Raw genomic sequence first — 23067 nt, forward strand, 5'->3', positions numbered from 1 at the left:
TATTGAACAAAGAACAACTGTCGTTTTCTTGCGAGTCGGTTTATGCATATCGTATCATGGCATGGGAGGTCGTAACACCCCTCATTCTATATCTTCTACTTCGTGCTGTTAATACTTTACTACGCAACACGCTCTTATTAGTTTATTATAAGCTTCATATATTTACTAACTACCGAACGATATTTGTAGCCTCGGGCATTAAAATTGGTGAATAATAATAATAATAATAATAATAATAATAATAATAATAATAATAATAATAATAATAATAATAATAATATGATGATGATGATGATGATGAGTCATTTACTGAACGAGGTTTGTTTACAACTAAAAAGAACAAAGGAAGGAAACAAAAGCCTGAGTAAGTACAACAGTTCTTATAACGTCAATTAAATATCCCTTTAATTACCGATTACTTTAGTATAACTCGCTTTAAGTTTAATATATTAGTAACATGTTAACGTGACTTATGGTTGATGATGAGATAGGTGATAATGGTTGAATAAAGTTGGATGCAACAGGAGAATCCCAAGCACACAGTGTTTGTCCACCAAAAGCTCACTTGACAGTGGCTGAAATTGACCTATGGACCAAACGAGTAAGAGTTGAGCGCTCTGTTGGGTCCAAGTGCTTTTCGTGAAACACTGTGAAGGGAGGGAATCAATTTTGTGAAGATAGGCGAATAGCACAGAGAGTTGAGGCACCAAATGTGATGGAGGGGGAGTTACTATCAGTCAACTTCACTTAGTTTTACTATGCATGCAGATTCACTAGCTTGTCTGACCTACTTTTAAGCGCGTAACGTTCCAGTTTTGAATGTTCGAAATCTGAAAATATCGTGCTGATAGGTTTTCGCCATAAATACTTTCAATATAGAAAAGTAATTCACGTGAAATATATTTACGACGTTAGAAGGTCCTTGGCATTATTTACATCTCATAGTTTATAAAAGGTATAAATAATACAATGTATATATGTACTGTATGCTGAGACTTATAACATGAATAAAGGTTTGCAATTTTATTAATAGAGGCCGCGATGGCTCAGTGGTAGAACATTTACCTCTGGTGCATGGGGTTCTTGGTTCGATCCCAACTCGCGCCACGTGAGCTTTCTGGAGGACAAATATCGTGTGCATGTTTTTTTCTCGGGATTCTCTCGTTTCCTCACACTTTCTTCATTTCACCATTTCATTCATTTCTCTTCATCACTGCCTCTTTTAGCCTAGCCAGCATAACCGTGAGATGTAAAACTTAGAGATTTCATTTCATTTCATTTTTGGAGTAGTGACTTCGACTTTATTCAGCGGAAAGTCAAAGTTTGGTTTGGAAAAAATCATCGAAATTAATTTTATTTCTTCGGAAAATTCGATTACGCCGTTTTAGTGTTTTAAGTTCTTCTAATGTCCTTTTAACACGCAACCACCTAGTTATGTTACTGCATGTAAAGTATTGCTTAAATTGGAGCTTTTGTACAGGGCAAAACAAATTGCTCTTCCACTCCAAGTGTACTAGCAACGTGCTCCATGTTACACGTACAATAAACTGCACTGTACTGAAACTGGGAATTGAAGAAACAACGACCCTACGCGGTAGGAAAGAAGCATGGAAACATCCTTTCTTTTCCTTCTGGACAGATGGCCCAAATCTACACAAAGGTTGCTCTTTTATATATTCCGATGCACATTTCTGAGGATCCATTTCGCTACAGATGAAAGAAAGTATGCAGACATGAATGAGTGAAAAAAATTGTTCGCGCCAAAAGAAAAAGGCCAAGGATACAAAATCTTGACACTGACTTCACAAACAATAAAATATAAATATACAGCAATTAATAGGGTCTATAAATAAAATGAAAGCTATATGCACAAACACATCATTTTGATCACTCGTGAAGTTAATGATGTGATAAATTAACAACTTACGTCAGGAATTTTATGACACTTTTGGTTTCCTCTTGCGAGAGACGTGGCCATATGAATATGTGTGTCAAAAGAATATAATTTCTGCTGTCATCGAAATAGCATATTGAATTCATCACGGTACTTCAAGCTAAATTCTGTAATCACAATAAATTTTAATCGAAGTTATCATTTCTCATAAGTAGAGACCGGATGTTAGGCAAAATGCCTATTCTTTAATATTAAAGATATGGTCAAAAATAACGTTTTAAAGTTTTTATAGGTTGTTATAGTTTCAATTTAAGACAATTTTATTTTGCCTATTTTGCCTATTTGGCCCCTTCCTGCCTAAATAATTGCTTTAGTGCCTAATATTGCCTATTCTATGCATTTTCTTCGAAATAATGCTTTATTGGTAAAAATATATAATTTAGTATCTCAAGAAAGGATTCTGCCTCTTCGAGAAATAAGTGCTGTCTGTAGTAATAAGATGCAATAAAACTTTGGACTGCTATGTGTACTAATAAAGTGCTGTAAAACTTTCGACTGCTATGTGTATTGATTAAAATGTATAGAATTTGGACTGTTATATGTAGTGATAAAGCGCTGTATAGAATGTATTTACAAAATATACATGGAATACATGTCAACCTTCGTTTTTATATATACATTAAAAATATTAACAAACAGGTATGTTTCTATATTCTTTGAACAATATCTATGACTTGAATTTATTTTTTTAATTGTATTGAGTATTTATCTTTGTTATTTCGAGTTACACTTTAGTGCCTATTTTACTGCCTATTTTTTAAATTTTAAGTGCCTATTTGCCTGCCTATTTTCTAGGTTTTTAATGCCTAAACATCCGGTCTCTACTCATAAGTCATTGTTCAACATTCATCAAAATAGGAAATAAGTAGCAAATAGGAAGTTCAGCTGTTAGTATTTCAAAACTAATAATAATAATAATAATAATAATAATAATAATAATAATAATAATAATAATAATAATAATAATAATAATAATAATAATAATAATAATGGGCTTCTAAGAATGGAGTCAACAGATTTTGGTGAATTGGCCTCCGAACCTATGTGGTCAATAATAATAGTAATAATATAATATAATAGTTGTAGTAGTAGTTCATATTTCTAAAGCTTATATTTCATCTACAAGTGTTTTTCTTATTAGGTATATTGTACGTATAACGAATAACCTATCTCCTTTTGCTTTCCTGGTGGGAATTGACCCCTTTTCATTTTCTGTTGCGAATTATCCGTGACCCGGTTATATATACTGTATATATATTGCCCACTAGCCCGGTCAATGAAGGGAAAATGTCAGAACAAATTTGTAGCAAGATGAATTATCTACCAATCGTTAGCACACATGTAAAGGTATAATTTCTCAAAATTCTCCTAAATTCTCCCCGATGCTTATCCCGCTATTCCCTAAACCCCCCTGTGAAGCGTTTATGGCATCACTCATATCTTCGTTACTATATACCCTAGCGCGTTCACTCTTTTTTTTCCCCTAAGATTACGTAGTGCAAATACGATTCAGTACAATTTATAGCTGGAAGTAACTGGTTAGGGGATATTTGTAAAAATCGAGACCCCCTCCCTCTGGAAGCGTTTACGGTATCACTCATATCTTCGTTATCGTACAGTCTGGCTTGTTTGTTCGTTTTTCATTTTATTTCTAAGACTATTTCTACAAAGAAGGTTCACTAAGATTTTTAACTGGGAGTAACGGTTTGGGAGATATTTGTAAGATGAATCGTGAAAACACCTGCTCGCATCGTGAAACACGGGCCAACAGAGCTGGCATGGCGTAACAACTGACTCGTTATCCCATCCCCCTTCTCTGATATTACACTTGTCTCACTTTTAGATGTGATTTAATTAATGGATAGAATAGAAACGTTCGTAATATAATATCATCTTTTGATGTTAAAATATACTTTCAAAAATAATCAAACACAAGCAGGTTTCTAATCCTGAGAGAAATCCATATTCCATGAGGAGTAAAATATATAAATTAGTCCCTAACGGAGCGCTTGTTTAAAGGCTGTAGGAAAAAATATATATATAAAACTTCTTTCAAAAGGAAGATTCTGGGTGCGTTCGCCACTCCTCAGTGCCGCCTCTAGAAGGGTGGAGATAAATACGAATTATGAAGCACTGCAGTCCACACTTTTAGTTAGCGAACCAAATATCGAAAAATGTTTCAAGTTTATTTTTCAAACCTGCCCGCCCCCTCAAAAAATCCTGGATCCGCCTCCGGTATCGGCTGTTGCCAATTAATTGCTAATAGTCATAGCGTACCTTTTGAAATGATTTCATACGTTCTTTGCATAAAGTCCGTTCGCACATGCACCCTTTTACTGTGCGCCCTGGAGCAACTGTTCCACTCGCTCCATTGTAGTTACACCACTGGCCCAGGTCATACTATAATAATATACTAAAAAATGTGATATTTGGAAGAAAAATCATTTTAATATGATAGCAAGGAATCAGAAAGGATTTTAAATTAAAATACGAACTCAAATGGGGAAGCGGTAATGGGTGTTCAAATGTTTTACCGAGAGTATTTTAGAAATCCCTTAAGTAAGGGACGTGAAACTCGGCATATCAACTCCTTGTTATAAATAACTGAACACATGCTGCAGCGTTGTCAAAAATTTCGATGTTGAAGAGGGAATGAAGGCCAATTTCTTTAATATTTCAAATTTTGCGATTCTTTGTTTAGAAAAAGGTCAAATGTAAGGATTTTTTTAAAATTGGAGGTGTGTAATTCTGTATTTGAACTCTTAATTAAAAATAGTGAATATCTGAAAACCACATAAATGTGAAGAAAAATACAATATATAGATAGACTTCATTCAGGTGATTCAGGTAAACCCATTTGTCATCCAGGCAGAACCCTGTAATGAGAAGATTCACTATTTGTCCACTAGAGCGCAGTGCTGCATGGGTGGAAATGTCTTTCTTGCTTTCAAGAAGTTGATATGTGTAGACAGTAAATAGAAAGATTGGGTTTCAAGATTTTTTTATGACAGCTACAAGATCTTGTACAAGATCTTTTATGGTGTAGATTGGCCTTAAGATCGGTAGGGTGTTTAAGCGTGATGAAGTCACAAAGAGAGTCACTTTTATTTTCATTTTTTAACATATATCTACCCTACCCATCCCTTACGTTGCATCGTAAAAGTGAAATGGTAATAACATCCCAGGCCCGAACCTAATCTATGTTGAAAGTTTGATCGAGATCGCTCGGGTAGTTCAAGTTTTATTCATTTTCATATATTTACCCTACTGCCCTCCCCCTTCCCTAAAATCTACCGACAAAGCAAAACGATAAAAAAAATCTTCCCAGTTCCAAACCTCATCTATGTTGAAAATTTGATTGAAATCGGTCGGGTGGTTCAAGAGTTATTAAGTCACAAACCTAGTCACTTTTATTTTTATTTATATTGGTGTTTATATATCTCCCCCTCCTCTCTCTCCTCTACGTTGTTCCGTCAAAGTGAAATGATAAAATCCATCCCAGTCCAGAACCTCATCTATGTTGAAAATTTGATCGAGATCGGTCTGGTGGTTCAAGAGATTAAAAGGCACATAGTGAGTTTCAATTTTATAATATAGATTTACTGATCTTTTAAACCCGTATTAGAAACCAAGAAGCACAATTTTAGGAAGCTAAAAATCAAGTTTAATTGTGTGTCACAATAGTTCAGCGAGTGATCAACTTCTCTACGCAGATTTGTGACTTTAATCTATTTCGGGTTACGTGGAAATTCCTCCGTGCATGGCATATAGGTTAATATAGACTTTTCACAGTTCACAAACCAATCTTCCTCCCTCAAACTGATAGTTATAAGACTGATCAGTTGGTTCACTGGGAGTGTAACATCCCTTTCAGCACCGAGACTATATGAGACATTGTTCTACAACTTACCTTAGGATCCTAAACTAAATGAACTCCTATCAGGATCAATCTCTTAAAAGGGTTGATTCCATAAATGTTGCATTCTTTTCATTCTCACGTGAGTATTCCATAATAGAAAATGACCTTCCAGAATACATATTGTCTTTCCACTCGGTATGAACACTAGTTTATTAACCATATTCTTCTTAAATAGTGAACATGATTTCTTTTTTCAACACACTGAAACATATAATAATAAACGAATATACTGTTTCTTTTTCTTCTCTTTATGTTTCCACACAGAAAAGTATTTCATCGATAACATTATTTAAAAAAAAAAAAAAAAAAGCTGTCTTCAGTTCACAGTTAACACATAGATAAGAGAGGCACTTTAAAGCGCCTCAGGTTATTTGCTTTGCTCTTCTGCTCAGTGGTGACTCACCAAACTTTCTACTTTCATTTCAATTACTTGTATATTTAGTTTTGAATGTAAGCTTATTTTGACATTTTGTTAATGGAAAGAAATCTACAACACCGTTACTTTTGATCTACCTGAGAGCCTTATATTATTACCTTAGACAAGAACAAGAAAAAAATCTAAGAGAATAAAACCATATACAGGGTATTAATGAACTATACCGACAAACTGTAAGAGGTGATTCCTCACATCAAAATAGGAGAAAAAGTTCATATGGACCTATGGCGAAAAGTGCATAGTTTCAGAGCTAGGGCTGACCAAAATCGGGAAAAAGCCAAATTTCAACAGGCCCTATCTCGAATTCCAGAAACTGTGGATGATGGTCCTTATCAGCGTAATGAAAGCCACGCTTACATTATCCAAAAGTGCATATTTCGTCAATTTTTAATAGGTATACAAGGTATTCCCTACAGGGTGTAATTCTCAGATATGCTCTCAATAGAGTTTTCAGATATACGCTGATTTCAAGGAGGGTCCAAAGTAGGCAGAAGGTTTTCAAATTTAACCGCCCAATTAGACTTGCTGCCCTGGGCGTTGGCAAGACTCGACGCCCCTCGCGCCGGCCCAGATATATATATATATATATATATATATATATATATATATATATATATATATATATATATATATATATATATATATATATATATATATATACAGTACAACCCCTCAAATCCGAACTAATTGGGGCTGAAGCCTGTTCGGATTTCGGGAGGTTCGGATTACCCGGTAAATAATATTACGTACTTATTTCGTCTGAATTGGCGGTGAAACAACGACTGAGGTTAGACAGGGTGGCCCAGTGGTCGAAAGGGCAGTGACCTTGACTAGCGGGTGTACATTCATGTCCAAAATGATTGTCGCATATCTATAACTGTCTTCTTGTAAGAATGTAATTAGATAATGATTTAGAATAAGCATTAAGTCTAAAAATGTTAAAACCTTAAAAAAAATTGTATGATTAAATCTTTTTTTTTTTTCATTTTCCAGCTGTAGTTATTTTTTTCTCCTGAGAACGTGTTCGGATTTGCCGGGTTTTCGGATTTCCGGGGTTAGGATTTGAGGGGTTGTACTGTATATATATATGGGTAAAAGAGGATTTGAAAAGGTAGGCGGACGTTAGGTAGCGGCATGACATCACCCCTTTCTCCCTGCCTATCTTTGCCCTATGTTTTAGGAACTGGGGGACGCCGTACATATTTTTTCGAGGTGAGGGACGCCGTCCCCCTGCGATCAGTAGCGTAACTAGAACTTTTCTCAGGGGGGGCCAATGAAGGGCCCAAGAAAATTTTGAGGGGTCCATCTCCAATGAATGATTTTTTTCATATATATATATATATATATATATATATATATATATATATATATATATATATATGTGTGTGTGTGTGTGTGTGTTTTTCTTTGTTTTTCAAGGTGAATTTTTTCATCTTTGTTGTTCATGATTTTACTCTTTTACGGTGAAAGTGTAAGAATTTACTACTTCAAACAACTAGGATACATTAATGCAATTGATTTCCAATATAAGTAAGCAGTAATTTAATCGCTGCATTTAAAATATGTGTGGCTGGTAGATTTAAGTGGAAGCAGAAAAATACACTTTTACAGGTCAAGAAAATAACTTAGAGGTTCATGCCTCAACTTAAAAGAGGATCTTTCTATTCTTGTGGGCAGCAGCAAACTTATCAACAACTTCTTCAAGATCTAACGATTTAGCAATTTTCTTCAATATAAAGTAATCCTAAGTTTTTCAACCTATCATCAGTCATTGAATTGCCTATATATCTTTAATCTTTTCAAACATGAGAATGGCCTTTCACATGTAGCACTAGAAACTTATATAGAGATTATATGTAACTTGTTGGTTTCTAGGAATGCGTTTTTGTAGACACAAAGATGAACGAAATTCCCCAACGATCAACTTTGGTTTCCTCTCGTCTTCATACAACTTAATTGTGTTTGTGAGAATTTTGAGTTTACATTTAAATATTTCCAGATCACTTTCATAATACTGGACCATATGCTCCACAATGTTGTAATTTAGAAAGTTTTCACCTTTTCGATGTAGAGTGGTGATTGATCTAATGATTTTGCTACATAATCCAAAGCGTTTTTCCGTCTCAGTGATTGCTTTATCAATAGTAGGCAGAAAAATGTCTCTTAATATATTATCTTTAGAAAATTCATTTTCTGCCTCCAATGAAGGAAGAGATTAATCCAAAATGAATTTGTGATATTTCGATGGGGAATGTCTAATTCGTTTCCACAAGGAACCCCTATAGCCTATCTGTTTCCGGCTCTGGAATTTCAGGACCATTTTCTATGCATATCGACAAATATTCTTGATAAATTTGTTCGAATGTTGTTCGTTGAGAGTCATATTCTCCAGACCACATTTTCGACAGCGTTTGAACTAGTAAATCTACAAGAATCAAACCTTCCGACATGTCTGCATCTACTTCAAATAAGGCGAAACTCCAAGTTACAGCATGGCAGCAGTAATATTAAATTTTACCCGAAAACATTCCATCTCGTATAGATGACATTTATTTCCCGGTGCACAGTGGTCCAGAAACCCCCAAATCCTGGCCAAAAACCAACTCTTTAGAAATAGCGAACAATCAAATATCTTTGAAAGTCAATGACCTAGGGTATTCAAACCTACCTGGGTCTTAAAGGAATTGTCACCCCTTAGTCAGAAATTGACTTCCGAAGTGAGAGGTTGACTTTGTGCCTTAATTACTGAAGATTTCTAAGTTAGCGCGAACAAAGTATGAGAATGTTTTCTACCTAGCCTTCCTGAAGCCAGGTGGAATGAAGTACTTTTGTCACATCTATAAAGACTATTATTTATGATGATGAGTTTAAATTAGCGTGTAGCTATTGAATTTATCGATTTACAGGGGATGAAATGCAAGTAAATTGGAGCAAGAAATGTGATGTGTATTTTTTTCTTCTCGTAGAGTTATCTTTTGACTTCCACACACTTCCACTTTGGTATCGCACTCTGGAAGTAGTTCAACTCTTCCTTTTTCAGAAACCGTAAACCAAACTTGCTCATTTTTGCTCGTCTGTAAAATATTTTTGTTGTAGATAAGACTCATTGTACAAAGTGCAAAATTATTTTGTACTGTATTTTTTTTCTATTTTTCACCAATATCCTATCAAACATCAAGAAAACAGCTATTGGAGGTGCTTCGGAGGGCAAAAGGAGACAGAGCTGTGAAAAAGAAGCACCTGTTCACGTACCTCAAAGATAAAGCATCTGCTGAATTGTTAAAGGAAGCCAAGGAGAGTGTGCACGTGTTTTGCTCGAAATTGTTTCACATGCTTGACAAGTGCAACAGAAATTACCAAAAATTCGAGGAGGGGAATGCGGATTGGCTGGACGGTGAGTTGTTAATGATGACTGAATCTGTCAGTGAAGACGACTGGGGGCCATCGACTTCAGCAGGTGTAGCTGGACCTGGACGAACAGAAGTGGCTTTCTCAGTGAGCAGCGAGCGCTCGAAGAGGAGAAAAACAGAAACATTGGGCTCCTCATTCAGCGATACTACTCTTGCTTAGGCTACTCAATTGAAATATAGAGAGGAGAGAGAATTGGAAAAAACGAAACTTCTTCAGGAAAGGGAAAAATCGCCAAGATTCGAAATTCATGGGCACATACCCAAAAACAGAATCCCAAATGTTACAACCCAGAGGAGGCTTTAACACTGATACTCGAGGGGGATCTGACACGACACCAGTACCAGCTGCTAAGAAACGGGGCGAAGGACTTGGATCACAATATATATCCTCCTTACAACCATGTTCTGGACGCAAAGAAAGACTGCTATCCTGAAGTCATTAACGTCACAGAATCTGTAGCTAAAGTAGCTCTACAATCTCTCCTCGATCATACAACTGCAAGAATTCTGCAAGTACAGGAACCTGTGCTCGAAACCATCCCAGAAAAGTATCTGAAATCTCTGCAGCTGATTACCAAATGGGGATGCGACGGAACCTACGGGCAAGCCCAATACAAACAGACAGCTCGGGAAGAGGGCTTTCAAGACAGCGACATTTTTTCAAGTCAGCTGTGCCTCTGCAACTTTACTATGAGAAAAAAAAAAGGGTTAGAGTTGTAGTGTGGAAAAATAAACGTCCCTCATCCACTAGATATGGTCGACCGATAAAGTTACAATTTAGGAAAGAAACTTAAGAACTTTCAAGGCAAGAAGCTAGCCTAATGGAAGAGCAAATTAGGTGCCTGGCTCCAAGCTGCATCAATATTCCGCTGTTACGAGATAGCAGTATAGAAACAACAGAATTTGAGGTTACACACAAACTGCAGTTCACAATGGTGAATGGAAAAATATGTAACGCCGTGAGACAAACGAGATCGGCACAATCTTGCTACGTATGCGGTGCTAATCCAAAAGAAATGAATTCCTTCCCGAAGGGATCCAGAGCTGAAAAATAGGACACTTTCCGATTCGGATTGTTCACGCTACATGCCTAGATTAGATTTATGGAGTGGTTGTTGCATGTGGCATACCATTTGGATATTAAGAAATAGCAGGTGAATGGAATATCCGTAGACCAGTCCCACAAACATCAGATAACAGGATGATACAACCTGGTCATGGGAGTAACTACACTTTTACACAAAACAGCATTACTGCCGCGACCAAGTTGTATCATCTCGGTATCTTACCTGATGGTTAGTAATCAGGAGATTGTAGCACTGGCTCTGTGATAAATTTCGGAGTTTCTCTAGTAGTAGCAGTTTTTGGATTAAGCTAAAGTTAAAATAGTTTAAAAGAAAATAACTTCTGAAAGATTTATTTATAAAGAATCACTGATTTTTGTTAGCCTCATTTCCCCAAGCTTCAGTTAGTAGAATAGGTCCACCAAGCGCGGACTCCGTTTTCCTTGGAGATCGCTAGTATCGCTTATTAACATCGCAGCAGAAGGTTTCTACTTAGTTGCCACGGCCAAGAGCGTTAGGAAATTAGACGTACTAGAGACAAGACCAGAAGGTAGACGAGGAGAACCAGTACAAGTAGTAAATAGTAGGTGTTGGTAGTATTGAGTATCTTAATTTTCTCGAACTATTGGGATACGAACAGCAGAGAGAATGACAGAAATAATAAAAACTTCTGCCCTCTTCTTTTACTGTATATTAAACAAAACCTCTCGATATTATTTAATAATAATAATAATAATAATAATAATAATAATAATAATAATAATAATAATAATAATAATAATAATAATAATAATAATAATAATAATAATAATAAAATTATTTAATGGATGCTATGCATTTGTTCTATGTCGCCATAATCGATGGAAATTAATTACTTACTTAATGTACGAAGACTTCTTTCGTCCAACACGAGTGTAAAGTTTTACTGCAAAGCATGCTATTTGTAAGGAAGCATCTCTTATTTTAGTATGACTTTCAACATTGAAGCAAATCAGAATGCATACTGATTTTTTTTTTTTTTTGTTGTTCTTTGTCGAAAACAAAGAAGACAACCAGATAAGGGACAGAGGTTAAAAGGAACGTTCAGATGCTGAGGTCAATGCATGCATCTTACAGATTTAGATAAATTAGATCTTGCTGTACTCCAAACAAAAAGGAGCCTGAAGGTTTTTGCTCAGAACGCAGACTATTGCAACATACGATATTCTGCAGTTGGTAACTTTGTTGTCGAGATATGTTTCGGTAGTAGTTTAACTTGCGGCCACTATTAATTCACCATTTGTCTACCTATAGCAGTGTCAATCTGTGTGTGGGGGCCGCTAGGGGGGCCAAAATTTTGAGCAAGGGGGCCTGGCCCCCCCAGACCCACCCTTGGCTCCGCCACTGCCTGCGATCCCCCTCACTTTTACCCATATATATATATATATATATATATATATATACAGAAAGGAAGAGAGAGAGAGAACCGGTTGTTAAAAAATTAGAATAATACCACTGATGACCAATCATCTCAAAATATTCTGAATCCGATGAATGAATAAAATATGATAAACTTATTATTTTTCGTTAAAGAGGTAATTCTTTCCTTCTATGGGGACCGCGGTGGTTCAGTTGTAGGAAATGAAGTCAATGAGATGTGTTCGATTAATCAGTTATTGCATTAAATAAAAGGGGAAGAGCGTTCACCTCTAGTGAGTAGGGTACCTGGATCCACCCCAACTCTCACTAAGTGGGCTTTGTAGTTAACATAGGCTATGTGCGTGGACTTTCTCGGGGTTCTCCCCTTTCCTCCCCTTTATTCACTCCACCATTTCATTCATTCTCATCATCATCATCTCCCTTATCCTCGGTGCATAATCATAGGACATTAAATTTCATTTCTTCCTTCGTATGGCACGAAGCTTGGGTGACTGTCCCAATTCTTCACCCACGGAATATCTGTGCTCTACCACTGCCTAAGCTGTAGGGGTTACATTGAACGCACATGGATAAATTAATTGCAGTACTTTTTCGTTGCTCGTAATTAATCACTTCAGCAAATTACTTTTAATTCCACTGAAACAAACATTAAACATCAACATAGTACATTAAAATAGGAAATTTTAAAATATACATTCTTTTTATCAAATTATGTGCTGTGATCTATTATGTTAAATTATTTATATTTTTGAAAAGAAGTACTATTGAGCAGATTTACCTAACTCAATCGTCATTTAACCACCGGCGCACGTGCGTTTTCATTTGTCGGAGCAGACGATATTTTCCTTACGCAGAAAATTAAAGGGAAGAGACTACTGCCATTTCGACGAAAGCTACTACACTAGTCAATATTTGTTTCATATGACAGAAAACAGTAAGGGGTAGTAGGAAAAAGGAATAAAAATTGAAATAACTGAATAGAAGGTACCAATTTTGAAGCTGTAAATTCTTAGGATCAACTTTCTCGACTATATGTGTGATATATATGTATATATATTATATGGAGACACACACACATACACTTATATTTATATATATATATATATATATCTTATCGATTACAACAGAGCTGCACATTCGTGCAGGGTAGTGCATCAGTTTTAAGTAGTGGAGTAAATATTGTAGTTTGCAGTATGGCTGCGCCAGCAGCTTGTACTAGATTTAGTGATAATTATGAGCTCAAGGAGGAGTTAGGAAAGTAAGTACCGTTTACCTTTCATATGAAATCAGTGTACTGGATCTTTGGGGAAGATTTACATTTCGTTCGTTACAAAAAGAGGCTATCATTTTGCAGACGACACTACGCGTCTAGTTCATTATCCTGCAGACTTCTTTGTACGAATGATAATATTTAAATATTTTTCTTTTACTTTGAAAGCGACTTTTAAATGTTTTTTAACTAAAATTGCAGGTTCTGTGGTGAATGGTGTTCTTGCATATCGATTTTTTTTTTTTTTTTTATTTATTGCGAAGTTGGAGGCTATAGTTCTACAGCGCCTGAGTTGACCAACGTTAGCTATTCCTAGCACGTCTGAATACCAACCAGAGGTTGTAATAGATTTTACGCTTTAGTTTTGGCTCTAAACTATCAGATTAATTTTACTTGTATCATTAAAATTGGCGTAAAAGTTATTGTAAAGAAAAACTACGAAGATAAATCAAGAGGGCGAGACGTGTTTAAAATACTAGGTTCTAATCAATAACCTAAAAAATATAGTGAGGTATTTACGGAGTAAGAAATCAAATCAGCGTAGCTTATGAACCGCCAATTTTGAAATGATTTACTATTCATTTTCTGCGAACTTCGGTTGTTAACGAGAATTAATAGCCTAACCAATTCTTTACGACATAGCCTATATGGACCCAATAGTTGTTCAAAAATTATAATTCTTTCACTAATTATATCTGTATCCTATTGAAAAATATTTTTACTGGGAGTTACGGTAATTCATTACTTGAAATAGGTGAAATTACGGGGGCCAGCAGAAATAATCGTAGAAAAAATACTTTTTTTCATAAATTATATTAAGCTTCTGGCTGACTACTAAATAACATGATAATGCACCAAGCCTCGTGCTGGTCTAGAGACTAGCCTACTCTCATTTGGTGGTCGAGGTCGTGGGTTCGATTTCCGGTGGAATAGCGTTGAAATTTAAATGCTTTGATGCTCAACCCGTTTCTTAGACTGAACTGTATCAATAGATTCTGTATACGAACTGAACTTTCTAGTTTTACATACCAAGGTACTGCCCTTAAGGCTGGAGAAGATGGCTGAATTATAAAGTAATCGGTGAAAGGAAAGCTGGAGAATCCCCACGGATACAATATTGTCCTCCACAAAATCGCATAGGTGGGCATCAAACCATGTACCTCCCGCACTAGGGGTGGCCACTACCACTGAGCCACTATGATCCCTTCTAAATCAATTCTGTAAAAGTTATTCGGTTACATATCCATTCACTTACTTAAACATTGTAATTTGAAATGATACAAAAACTAAATAATAGTGAAAAGTTAGCCAGCTTTGTTCCTAATTGACTTCTAAAATAAGGGCGTGATAATATTTCCATGTTACAATGAGACAAGTACGTAAATTTTAAATTGTGCATGTTTACTTTTGGCGCGCCACATGAAATAATTGTTGAAACATGATAATTCTTTCACTAATTTCCTCCTTATAGTCTCCTACAAGATTTGCGCTGAGCAACATGAAAATATCTCCCTTGGTATAAATATAATTCAAGTTTGCCACCAAAAGTATTTGTTGAAAAATTACAATTCTTTTTCGATTTGCATATAGATACGGCTTCCAGATCTATGGCATAAAAAATACAGTGGAAAAACACAAACCAACCTATGCTAAGTAGCCACTAACACGCATATATGCTATTTGAACCAAGCGAGGGCGACAGTGTTGGGCCCGTGCGAGATTTGGTCCGAAGCGAGCAGGCGCGTCAGCGGTGGTGGGTATACGCGTAAGTGACGTTAGTCAATAGAAGTGGGTTTTGGCAAAGATATGAGTTCCAGTAGAAATTAAGATGGTGTCATATTAGTAACCAATTAACATAAAATAAAGGTTTTGTACACTGCAGATAGAGATTAACATTTAATAGAGTCATCTTTTATATACACTCACTTATTTTATCCATCGTAAAGCACTTGTAATGATTAGACACTTGTAACCCTAAAATACAGCTGTACTAATTTGTGTAAAATTCTGTCGCCTGCAGAAATGCTCCTTATAGGCCTACATATGTATTTTCATACAAAATGTTCAATTTTACCTGTAAATCTTCCAAAATGTAGTTCGCCAAAACTACGCCAGCGCCTTTTAAATTTTCATAATATAAATCAAATTAGTAACTCATTCAATCAATTCCAGCACCGAAGTGTCAGTCTATACTGATCTTCTTAAAGTTCTGCTTACATCAGCGCAACGCAGAAATATGCGAGAATTCATTATACCTCTTGCACTGATTATTGTAAATTTTGCGTTGCAGTGAGGCAAACCGTTACGGAATGTACCGACAATACATAGGCGGTCATTAATGAAGACGGCCATATCCAAAAGATAAGATCCTTGGAGAATTCGAAGTACACATATTTCCGAAATTGACGTCATGTAGTATGCGTTGAAAAATAAAAGTTCTCAAGCCTGCGATGCGAATGCTTAGTGCGTAATGTACGAAGATGCAGACTACGTTAGTATTCTTGGTACTTAAGATAGCAGTTTCTCATAGTAGGAACGACGATGCTGTTAGAATAACTTCTAAATAATATTTTAAAAAGAGTACCGGTATTTTTCAGGTGAATATTTTTGTCATGTTATAATAGTTTCCGTGATAAATATAGAGATTAGAGTTTCTATAAGTGGAATATCAAAATATTACTAAAATAACACACTTATTTGTGTTAACTTTTCTCTGAGTATACAATGGCATTTAAAATCAAGTGGAGAAAGTAACCAATAATTATCTTTAATAATGCTACAACGATATTTCTGCTTAAAAATATAACATGTACGTAAATTGCTAACTTTATTAATATATGAATTAAAGGTTTAAGTTACTACACAGAATAATAAATACCTATATTATTCATTACTCTATGTCTAGATAGATAGTAAGGCATATCGTACTAGTTTTGTCCCTAAACAAGAAATTCTTTCCGAGGCTACTACATTTCCCTACACTTGGTGTGTGTGTCAGGGACCGTAACGCACCAATTACTGTAAATTTTGCAGTTTTTGACAGCTAATCAAAAGCGAAATACTAGTCAAAAGTTTTTTTTTTTTCCTACAGTGATGTGCTGTGTGCTATAATTTTACGTCTACGCGCGATTTTACTGTAATCTGTACATAGTCTACTGTTTTCCTTGTAGACTTTATTTTCGTGTACTTAAGAAAGAAAGAAGAAAGAAAAAACCTACAAAGTACATATAAATTGTAAATATGCGTGCATAAGTTTAAAACTCTTTTAGGCTGAAATCTAGTATTTCACAAAGGAAAAGGAATGGAATAAAGTAATTTATTTCTTTGTATTACACGGAACTAAAATATACCAGGCATCTGCTATGCAATCCACCGTAATGCAACAAATGCACAGATCACACCAATAACTTACTCGATAAGCTTAGGATACGTTCTGTAAGTGGCAAGGAATAAAGAGTCCTAATTCATTGTGGTGCTCATCTGCTTTCGCTTCTTCAGGAGACTATACTGACACTGTTACGAAAGCTATTATGTTCTTCCAACTTACTTGGGGAATGTAAGCCCGCCAATTTAATAAGCTTCCTAAAACATTAAGGGCCCTATGCAGCTTTGTTTTGACTAACGTGTGATGCTTTCGTATTTAGAAACACATTAGTGAAGTTAACAACGATTTATATCGAAAGAGGACACTAAATACATTACGAGATACCGGAGTACATGAGAACTGTTCTCTCTTCTACCGGTATTGATTTCTTCTAATGTATTGGAACAACCCAGAAGAAAAATCGAGGCTGACCTTTTTCGATATAGCTAGATCGGTGTTAAACTTCACTAGCATCTTTCTAAATGCGGAAGTTAGCATCACGCGTTACTGAAGGTCTTAATACAACACTATAAACGACTTTGCATAGGACCCTAAGGAACTTAGTTTAAGCTTCTTTCAAAGAAATAACGGCATTTATTCCCAAGTTGGACGTCCGCTTTCGCCACGTTTTTTCGCTGTCACCTTTCCACATTGTCTGCAATTTGTTATTAGGTTCCTTAAATCTTGCTCTTCACAAAGTTTTAAAAGATTTTGCTCGTTATCAACGTCTTGCTTCACAAATGTTAAAACTGTTAGTTCAACAATCCTTGTACATCCGCCATGTTGATAACATAAATGCTCCTTACTTTCCCACAATGCAACTGTTCGGTTACCTTGCGCCAAGTAGTTCCCTCCGCTCGCCGTATAGTCCCATGCTTATAACCGCTTATATATAACAAATAAACAGAGTTTTCGAGACCCTTATATATTATCAAGCACACAAACGATCAAATTATCCATATTTTTCCTGTAAATTTTCAAAATTTTGCTGGAAACAGACGTCCAACTTTGGAACTTAACCGGAAATAACATTATATGCTGATCATTTCATAATAAACCCATATTTTTAATCTCCACGGATGTCAGAAGATATCGGAATTCGGATGAACAATGAAACCACGTTAAAGAGAAACACTAAATTATATTTCCGAAACGCTCACTGCTCTTGCGGAAAATGCATTTCTAAGTGTGGTTATTGTAGATTAGTTCCAATTTTATTATTTACAAGAAATGTCCTTTGTATTCAGGGGCTCATCCAGAAGTGACTCATGTGTGTGTGTGTGAGAGAAGGGGAGGTGAAAAATTATCAGTTTTCTCTGTCACTGGGTTTTTGCAGCACTGGTGTATCTGCCGATGGTGAGGGGGCAGCTGGATCAACCTATGTTGGTGTCGGTCTATTCAAAAGTAACAAAAGATTTTCTGCTGTAAATAAGAACCAAGGATTATCGCTTATTAACAGTAAGACTATCTGAAAGTAATAATGATCACATGACAGCTTTTAACAGACTAATAATTTTCCAATACCAGTGTTGGAAAATAAAAGGTAACATCTTTTAAAAAGTGCCATAATGCAGGGTAGGGATATTCTTGCACTATAAACAATATTACATTTTAATATTACGCCTATTTACTTGCAATTGTATGCATATTAACACGATAGGCTACAACGAATCTGTTCCACATCACTTTTAGAGAGGAAAAGCTTCCGGTCTCAATTCTACTATTGAACCCGCCTTTTCCAACTATGATTTTTATGTTATTGAAGAACTTTAAATTGGCATATCAGATTAATTACATATTGTGTAGATATAGAATTATTACAGAGTCTACGGTGTTTGGATTGTTTACATGTTTATGTGTGAACGGGGCTCCTCCGTGGCTAAGCGGTTAGCGTAGGCGCCGTTGGCGTGGGAGACCCGGGTTCGATTCCCGGCGGGAGCTCATGTGGCTCGGATTCCACGTTAATCAGTAGGTCCACGTCTCATATAGCCTCGCTGCTGAAAAGGGACGTTAAATTTAAAATCAACTCAATTTTGTGTAAACGTAGACCACCAGTTTTTATTCGTAGACTCGTATTACTGTTTTACATGACATTAAAATTTCACCTAATTCGTATAATCGCATTATTACACTGACTATGAGGTGATTATGCGCAAATAATCCCTTTCATGTAGTTTAACTATGTGAGAGCCACCAGGTAACATACAAACTATTCTTTTCATAAAACCGTATCTTAATTTTAATATATTTCTTATTATATGAATAATTTTTATTTGTATTGGTTATGCTTGGATGAGGGAATGTGTTTTGTAACTGAGTAACCTTTTCGCATCGGGGAGCATGAGTGAGAGAATGTAGGGATGTGCCTACAGTGGGGCAAGATGTCGGCGCGCTTCACTACCACGTGATGATTTCGTATCTCATGTTGATGTAATAAACCTAGGCTATTCTGATCATAATGCTCGACTTCTTTATTTTTCCTCAGAAATAATTGATAAGAATACAAACGTGGGTGTGGAATGGTCTGAAAGGCGTTCATTTTCACCCAGTAACGTGGCATATTTCAGATACTTGTTGAAAACTGAGTCGTGGGAAGATGTTTATAATGAATGTAATGTTAACGACCAGTTTAATTCCTTTTTATGTATATTTACTCATTATTTTAATATTGCTTTTCCTAAACAAAAATTTAAGATAAATAAATCGGTAAATGCCAGTTCGAAGTGGAAGACTTTAGGAATAACGGTTTTTCTACAAAAAATGCGCTATTTACATCAACTATCCCGACGCTGCCGTACTCCCGTATTTGAACGATATCATAAATAGTACAGACGAGTTTTACGTAAGGTCATAAGACAGGCATATATGTTAGAGAATGATACTTACACTGGGAAAGCTTCCAATAAAATAAAAGCTACATGGCAAATTGTTCGGAAGGAATCTGGGGAACGAAAACTCTCCTTAAAATAACTAGCGTTTCTTGTCAAAATAAAATTATTAAAAAAACGACTGAAATTGCAAATGCTTTTAACGATTACTTCACGAATGAAGTGGAAAAGCTTATCACTAATAACGTGAACAATAAACTATCTAGCAAACAATACGTTAGTAGATACAATGATACTTTCGAAAAATCATTGTTCTTACATCCGGTAACTAGTCAGGAAATCTTAAATACTACACTGAAATTGACAAGAGTTCTTCAGGATATGATGAAATTGCTGATAAAATTCTAAATCAATGCTCTTATGAGATTGCTGATATCTTATACTTCATAGTAAATAACTCATTTAGTAGTGGCGTTTTTCCTGAAGCATTGAAGCTAGCAGTTGTTAAACTCTTATATAAAAGTGGCAAGAAAGATCTTACATCGAACTACAGACCAATATCATGTCTGTCTACCTTCTCTAAACTTTTTGAAAGCTTATGTATATAAGACTAGTTAGCTTTCTAAATAATTTTAACTCAATATCTTCTGCTCAAAATGGCTTTAGATCAAATAAGTCTACTGAAACTGCTCTTTACTCCTTTCTCTATTCGGCTTTAAATTCATTAAACGCTAAGAAGTATACAACCGGCATATTTCTTGATCTTAGCAAAGCTTTTGATACAATTGATCATCAAATTTTACTTGAAAAATTACAAGATTATGGTATTAGGGGAAATGCTTATGAGTGGTTTAAATCGTATATATCCAACAGAAGGCAAACTGTTGAAATTAACTGTCAAACTCGAGACACTCAGGGAGTAAGCAAATGTTATTCAGATACCAAAGAGTTAAAATTTGGAGTTCCGCAAGGTTCCATCTTAGGCCCTATTCTATTTTTAATATATATAAATGATTTGTCACAATGTTTAGACTCTGCTAAAATTGTTCTATATGCTGACGATACAAATATATTAGTAACCGGAGACTCTTACGTTGAGTTATGTAATGCAGTAGATTCCACCATGTCTGCCGTCAGTGACTGGATGGATAGAAATAAACTAATACTAAATACAACAAATTCTTCGTGCATGTGCTTTCACGTAGTAAAAAGCGAGATAAGAGAACGTCCTTGTGTAACAATTAACGGCAAAACGTTGAATTACATTTCGGATATTAAATTTCTTGGTCTTTGGGTGTCAGATACATTAGATTGGAAAATTCACATTCAAAACTTATCTAGTAAATTGGCTCAAACCTGTTATGTTAAAGCTTTACGAAATAGTGTCAGTCAGCATGTTCTGCTCACAACTTATTTTGGACTTTTTCATTCTAAATTGAAATATGGTATTATATTCTGGGGATCTACTGCACTGCTAAATTCCATATTCGTTTTACAAAAGAGAGCTTTAAGGTTTATGACCGGAAGTAAACCTCGAACTTCTTGTAAACCTCTATTTAAATTTCTTGAAATCTTCCATGTTTATATATATATATATGGACTTCTAAAATTTGTAACAAAAGATAGACAGCTAGGTACAAGCAGCTTCTGGTTGAACTCAGATATTCATACGCATAATACAAGACAAGCGTCGGATCTTCATGTAAGAGTCCTCACGTTTAAAAGTGCATAAGAATAGTACATTTCCTATGGCAGTGAATATTTATAACAAGCTTCCTTCCACTTTAAAAAACAAAACATCCGGTTTCAATAAATCAGTCAAGTACTACCTACTCGAACACTGCTTCTATTCTGTAGAAGAATATCTCGCCTGTGGTAAATAAGGTTTAAAATATATATATTTTGTATATCTATAATGTAAGGTTTTATTAACTGTTATGTTGTTTTATATCGTCGTATGTAAATAGAATAATGAAAAACTGTGTATACATATGTACACATTCAGTGTTCTTGTGACGTGTCCAACTCATACGTTCACGTTCTGAACAATTTGTATGAAAAAAGGGAGAAAATAAATACAATACAATACATTTGTTGTGGCTCAGAAAATTGCAGAGAAATCCGTGTAAGTACTGAAGTAGGAATACAGTGTTCAGGGCTCCATTTAATAGAGTAATCGGCATATGTCGACCTCAGGGAGCCAGCAATTGTTTTACCAAAATAAAAGTAATTTTTCTTTTAAATATTGCTTAATTTTGGTTAGGTTAGATTTGCCATTTCAATGTAAATTATGTCTTTCTTTGCTTTACTGTTTGTATATATTGGCCGCAGCTCTCAAGAATTTGTGCACTCGGCTTGAGCGGGCCTTCATTTTTTAGAAAAAATGTTATTTTTTTTAAAAAATATTGTCTACTTTTGGTTAGGTTAGGAAAGTTGTGTTGTTACAATGTAATTTATGTTTGTGCTTATCTTCACGGTTTGTATAGATTCACCGCAGCTTCCAAAAATTTATGTACTATGTTGTTCTCCTTTGTTATCATCTGGATAGATATTCCTGAAATATAGTACTTGGCCCAACGCCACCTACTTTCAATTAATTTTATGTGTACAGACAGTTTCCTAATTGTTGCTTCTTAATTATTTTTCTTTGTATTAATTGGGAAGGCACATGACTTCGTTACTGCATTATAGATCCATCCCTGGCCATGTGACAACATGCAGTTAGTGAAGTATTCTATTTCATAATTAATTTGAAACTGAAAATCTCAATCCCGTGGATTCAAAACGTCTGTTCGAGTATTTAAAATCTTGAGCCTTTCATTCATAAAGCTCCAGCTTTACCGTGTTTCATCTGGAATTATGAAACAACTAAAATTGTCGTTGATTATTGTGCTAAATTATCTAAAAGTAGATAATGATATGATAAGAACTCAAACATATAGTAATCTCATGTTTAACGGTCACCAAAGGATAACTTTTTAATGTTGAGAGATGCATCTAAGTACGAAAACAAATGTTTAGGAGCACTTTTTATATCCCGGAAACCAATATTATATCACAATTCAAACTACCCTCATCTCTCTTTTATTAAAGGAGGCCTTTGTTATTAAACAATCTATATATAGATATATAAAATTGAAAATCACTATGTTTGTCACTCTAAATCTCCTGAAGCTCCCGACCGATCTGGATCAAATTTGCAACATGGATGAGGTTCGAGGCTGGGCTGGTTTTAGGCTATTCACTTTGATGGTAGAACTGAGGGTTTGGGGAGGGGGAGGGGATGTAAAAAATAAATAAAACTTATTAACTCCTGAACCACTCGACCGATCTTGATCAAATTTTCAACATAGATGACGTTCAGGCCTAGGATCGATTTTGAGATTTAAATTTGACGGAGAAA

The 23067-nt window shown here is 35.4% G+C and overlaps 1 protein-coding gene across 24 annotated transcripts in view; it reads left to right on the plus strand.

Annotated features, from left to right (window-relative positions):
* Window positions 1-13200: 13200 nt before the first annotated feature.
* The window catches only part of CaMKII (Calcium/calmodulin-dependent protein kinase II), a 1422941-nt gene continuing 1413074 nt past the window's right edge, over window positions 13201-23067 (plus strand). For 3 of the 24 annotated variants that reach the window (XM_081726345.1, XM_081726349.1, XM_081726340.1), the window contains exon 1: window positions 13216-13460. In XM_081726345.1, the coding sequence (XP_081582471.1) occupies window positions 13396-13460 (65 nt within the window). In that variant the 5' untranslated portion in view covers window positions 13216-13395. Of the gene's footprint in view, window positions 13461-23067 lie in introns of all 24 variants that reach the window. The other 21 variants (XM_081726431.1, XM_081726433.1, XM_081726362.1 and 18 more) reach the window with 16 other exon arrangements.

The sequence above is a fragment of the Thermobia domestica genome, chromosome 1 (genome assembly GCF_964235325.1).
Source record: "Thermobia domestica chromosome 1, izTheDome1.hap1.1, whole genome shotgun sequence".
Classification (NCBI taxonomy): domain Eukaryota; kingdom Metazoa; phylum Arthropoda; class Insecta; order Zygentoma; family Lepismatidae; genus Thermobia; species Thermobia domestica.